Source organism: Bidens hawaiensis, unplaced genomic scaffold, assembly GCF_021521415.1.
Source record: "Bidens hawaiensis isolate Kalapana, Puna unplaced genomic scaffold, B.hawaiensis_p1.1 tig00024253_1, whole genome shotgun sequence".
NCBI lineage: Eukaryota > Viridiplantae > Streptophyta > Magnoliopsida > Asterales > Asteraceae > Bidens > Bidens hawaiensis.
In genome coordinates, this window is record NW_027493820.1 from 164,801 (window position 1) to 169,969 (window position 5,169).

The window sequence follows — 5,169 nt, forward strand, 5'->3', positions numbered from 1 at the left end:
GAGTTCCATTATCACTCACGAGTTCTTGCGGAAGACCAAACCGGTAAATTATGAATTCCCAAATGAATTTTTTGACACTTGATGCCGTAATGGATGTGACCGATTTAGCTTCCACCCACTTAGTGAAGTAACCAATGGCCACAATTAAAAAATTGACCGGTCCCGGGGCTTCTAGGAAAGGTCCCATAATGTCGATAGCCCATTTTTGGAACTGCCAAGCGGATGTCACCGGAACAAACTCGTTCTTCAGGCGCAATGTATTGGGAGCATGGCGCTGGCAAGAATCACACTTCCTGATTTCTTGCACAGCATCCATGTGCATCCCTGGCTAGTAAAACACAACGTTCATTAACTTCGCAACAGCCATTCTCGGACCTGCGTGAAGGCCACAAATGCCTTCATGAACTTCCCTAATCAAGTCATTTGCGTCCTCAACGTCCACACATCTGAGTAATGGGCCGAGGAAGGATCGTCTGTACAAGATGACATCTTGTACTTGGTAGTTCAAGGCCTTATGTTTGATCTTTCGAGCCACAGCCTTTTCTTCTGGTAAAATTCCTGACGACAGATAAGTCATGATTGGCGTCATCCAGGATTCTACACCAGTTTGAATTACCAGAACTTGATTTTGTGGAATTAATGGGCGGTCTAGGACTTCAACGCGAATGTCTTTAGCAAAATGCTCAAAATTTGTTGAAGTCAACTTGCTAAGAGCATCCGCCAACTTGTTTTCGCTTCTCTTGATATGAATAACTTTGAAAGAGGAGAACTGGAGAATCAGGTCTTTCGCTTGCGACAGATTTGAAGCCATTATATCATTTTTGCTTCGTAAGTCCCATTAATCTGTCCCGCAATCAGCATAGAGTCCACCCGCACCTCTAAATGTTTAACCCCAAGTTTCTTGGCGATTCGCAGACCTGCTAGAAAAGCTTCATACTCCGCCACATTGTTAGTACTCTTTAAGTCTAACATGATGGCGTATGTGAACTCATAGCCCACGGGATTGACTAGCCTGAGACCTGCGCTAGATCCCTCACTGCTTGAAGCTCTGTCCTTAAACAGTGACCAAATTTGTCCCTGTTCAGGAGGTGCTTGGGGTTGTTGCTCGATCAAACATTCTTTTTCTTTGTGTTGCGGGACTTCAGTGACAAAGTCCGCCAACACCTGCCCTTTAATTGCTGGTCTGGGTTTATATTCGATCACGTGTTCACCCAGCTCGATGGCCCACTTTGCCAATCGTCCAGGCAATTCCGGCTTACTCAATACTTTCTTGAGTTTGTACCCAGTTAACACGTTGATGGGATGACCTTGAAAATACCAACTGAGACGTCGGGAAGCATAAACTAGTGCCAAGACTAGTTTTTCAAGTATTGAGTATCTGGTCTCCAGATCTGACAACGTCGTACTGACATAGTAGATTGGTGTTTGAACATTCTTCCTGTCCGTCAGTAGTACAGCCCCGATGGAAATATCAGACGTCGACAGGTATAAGGTCAAAGGTTCTCCCGCATAAGGTGCTGTCAAAGTAGGCAAATCCACCAAGAATTTTTTGACTTCTAGGAACGCTTGTTCAGCTTCCGCAGTCCACCTGAATTGTGCTTTCTTGATACAATTTCTCAATGTTGAAACAAATGGGTAAGATTTGGCTGCATGGTTTGCTAAGAATCTGTTCAATGCTACCAATCTTCTATTGAGTGTATGTACTTCTTTGAGGGAAGAAGGAGAAGACATGCGGGCTATTTCCTGTACTTTATCTGGGTTGGCCTTGAAGCCCGCGCCCGTAGCGACCACACCAAGAAACTTTCCTTCCTCCATCCCAAAGGAACATTTAGCTGGATTCAGCTTCATGTTAATACTTCTCAAGGTTTCGAATGTTTCTTCGATGTCCCTCAACATTTGATCTTCTTCCACACTTTTTATTACCAAATCATCCATGTAGACTTCAAGATTTCGACCAATCTGATTCTTGAAAGCTTGATCCATCAGTCGCTGATATGTGGCACCCGCGCTTTTCAATCCAAAGGGCATCACTTTGTAGCAAATGCTCCTTGGTCCGTGCGGAACGCTGTCTTATCCTCGTCACCTGCCTCCATGCGGATTTGGTGATAGCCTTTGTAGGCGTCGAGGAAGCACTTAAACTTGAACGGGGCCACAACGTCTACTTTGAGATCAATTTCCGGCAGTGGGTAACAATCTTTTGGACACGCCTTGTTCAAATCTTTGAAGTTTATGCACATCCGCCATGCTCCGTTGCTCTTTGGAACGATGACCCGATTAGCTACCCATGTTTGGTACTTAATTTCGCGGATGATACCAGCATGAAGAAGATCTTGCACTTGTTCATTCATAGCCTTGGTTTGTTCCGGACCCACTTTTCGCTTTTTCTGAACAATCGGTGTAAACATCGGGTTTACCCTTAGTTTATGTTCTGCAACACTCCGCGGGACATCAGTCATGCCCGTGGGTGGCCAAGTGAAGATGTCTATATTCTTGGTCAACAACTACTTCAAGAAAGTTCTCACTATCTCTGAAATAGCAGCTCCAATCACAATTGACTGATCCGGGAACTTTTTGTTCAATACCCATTTTTCCGACTCGGTCCTCTAAGTTTGCTTTGGGACTTTGCTGGTCTTTGAACTTTCCGTTGTGAAGCAGTGTCGATTGACATGAATAATTGCCAAGCCGGTGCGGTTTGGAACCCCTACCACACCGTGAGCTGTGGACGGGTGAGTATTAAAGTCACCAATTGCTTCCCGCCCCAAAATGATGTCATGTTTGGATGTTGCTGGTAAAACCAGAAACTCAACTTCTTCGGTTCTTGAATGTACTCCATCACTGAAAGTGACCGAAAAAGATATCATCCCTCGCAGGTGCATCACCTCCCCTCCAAATCCTGAGACAGGCGCATGGATTGGTTTTAACCTCTCCTTGTCTTCATCATCTAATTGTTCAAAGAACTACTCGTACATAATGTCAGATGTACTACCAGTGTCAAAGAAAACATACTACGATCGGTAGTGGCCAAAGACTGCGGTGCTTATCAAAGGGTTCTTATTGCACGGTCCGCCCTTGACCCGTGGAAAAATCACTGGTTCATTTTTCCACTCCTTATTCAGGAACTCTCTCCTCTTTCCTCCAACCCTATGTCGGCCTTGAATCATGTGGACATTCAAATCTTGACTTGCTTTTTGGACGGGCCATAGTTGTCTCGCGCGGGAGCTTTACCAGTCCCTGGTTTTGCACCTTTGACCAAATGTTCAAGTTTGGCGGACTTTACAGCTGCTTCGATTTCATTTTTCATGGCCACACACTCGTTCGTATTATGCCCTATATCATTGTGGAATGAGCAATGCTTTTTGGCATGAAAGAACGATCTCCTTGTGAGTGGTTGGGGCTTCCTGAAATTCACATTTTCAGTAGTGATGATTTCTGAATGTGTTTTCGATAATGGAGTCCAACTGTTGGAGGACCGCACTGAAGATTTCTGCTTATTCTTGTTACCAATCAAAGATCTTGCATCAAATTGCTTTGGTGGTTCCGCCGACGATTGGAGTCTTGACCAAATTGTTCCTTTCGCTTGTTTTTTTGGCCGCGGGGTCTGGAATTCAACCTTAAGGTTCTGCTTCTGACCATTATTCGCCAAAGTCTTATGAGTCCTTACAAACAGTTTCGCTTCATGATATCATTCCAAGACGTCGGCATTCCGTCTCTGCCAGTCAGAGTCGAGATTAATTCATCACTCTTTACATTTTTGCGAAAAGCTCCCCACAACATGTCTTCACTTACACCACCGATATTGAGACTTTCATTGTTAAAGAGGGTAATGAAGTCCTTAATGGATTCATTGTTCCGCCTAACCACGTCTAATATCTCGGATGGATCGCGAGTGTGTTTCCGCTGTTGACTGAAATGTTGGGAGAATTTGGCAACAAAGTCGTCCCAACTCTTAATTTGCCCGTCCGGTAACTTTTCAAACCATTCATGTGCTGCTCCAGTGAATGTTAAAGCAAACATATGACACCAGTAGGGAAGAGTCCAACCGCTGACTCCTCCCACAGCCACAAAGTTCATTAGATGATCGCTGGGATCGGTTATCCCATCGTACTTTCCAACAGATGTTGGGATCTTTGCATTAACCGGAAACAGAGTTGTTGCAATTCGTGCAATGAATTTTGATTTTTCAACAAATGCAGCTGGGCGTTAAGGCTTAGAGAAGTCTTCCTCAGCATTGTTGTGGTATTCCGCATGACGGACTACCGCTCGCGGATAACTCGTTCCGCCTCGTAGGTGAAGTCTGCTATCACCACTGTAATAACTGACGTCATCTGGGTGATACGTTGAATCATGACTTTCATATTCTTCCAAGTAAGCAGGTGATAATAGTTGTTTCCCAATAATTTTGGTATTTGTGTTTGTATTCCACTGCCTTGCATCGCCATGTTGAATTGTTGTGATTTTGCTTTGTTTCGTGATCGAGTGTATCGCTTATGCAATCTGGCTCTGATACCAGTTTATTGCAGATAAACAATTTGTTTGATAATAATGTGTAGAGAGAATGATAATCGAGAATTGGTATATTATTCTTTGATAACCATCATGTACATCAGGGAGGGATATATATACCCCTTTTGTGTAGATAAGGATTATCCAATCAACATGATTCTGATTGGTATAATCATAAGTAATATAATGTTACATAAATATAAAACTAATCTATATAAATGCATAGGAACGATGATAATAATAATAAAAATAATAATCTAGCTTATAGTATAATCTAATAAATTCCTCAACTTAATGCAACACTTTATACTAACTTTAACTTTATATATAAATTGTGGGAATGCAGGTGATATTCACCCTGTGGCTGGTCTCGGTCATCGGTGGCTGGTTCGAGTTTTTGACCCTCGTGTATATCTGTGAGTTCATTTGTTTAGAACCCTAAACAATTCAGTTTTGCTGCATATTTTTGTATCGTTTCGTTGAATTTAAGGTGGCTCAAAGTTAGGGCTCTAAACAAGCCGTGTTAATTGAAGTAAATTTTGCCAATTTGGCTCGGCCCGTTTATCTTAATTGGCGAAATAAAATGTTGAGCTCGAGTTTGGCTCGTAACAAGCTCGAGCTAGCTTGTTAATTTTTACAACTTTGTAACTTTTTACATATCGATAC

The 5,169-nt window shown here is 42.9% G+C and overlaps 2 protein-coding genes across 2 annotated transcripts; both read right to left on the bottom strand.

Annotated features, from left to right (window-relative positions):
* Positions 1–328: 328 nt before the first annotated feature.
* LOC143568927 (uncharacterized) lies at positions 329–811 on the bottom strand. Its single transcript, XM_077054958.1, has one exon. It carries the CDS (start codon positions 809–811, stop codon positions 329–331), a length of 483 nt encoding a protein of 160 aa, XP_076911073.1.
* A 2,358-nt stretch (positions 812–3,169) lies between these two features.
* Positions 3,170–4,071, bottom strand: LOC143568928 (uncharacterized). The gene is made up of 2 exons (XM_077054960.1): positions 3,748–4,071; positions 3,170–3,625 (listed from the first exon to the last, which is right to left on the bottom strand). Exons 1-2 carry the CDS (start codon positions 4,069–4,071, stop codon positions 3,170–3,172), a joined length of 780 nt encoding a protein of 259 aa, XP_076911075.1.
* Positions 4,072–5,169: the final 1,098 nt, after the last annotated feature.

What these genes read in the sequence shown, in the direction of transcription:
- LOC143568927 (XM_077054958.1), bottom strand. Translation starts at nt 811, where the DNA reads ATGGCTTCAAATCTGTCGCAAGCGAAAGACCTGATTCTCCAGTTCTCC.
- LOC143568928 (XM_077054960.1), bottom strand. Translation starts at nt 4,071, where the DNA reads ATGAACTTTGTGGCTGTGGGAGGAGTCAGCGGTTGGACTCTTCCCTAC. An exon ending in GGGGAGCTTTTCGCAAAAAT is followed by an intron (nt 3,626 to 3,747) that starts GTAAAGAGTGAT and finishes AATAATGGTCAG; the next exon opens with AAGCAGAACCTTAAGGTTGA.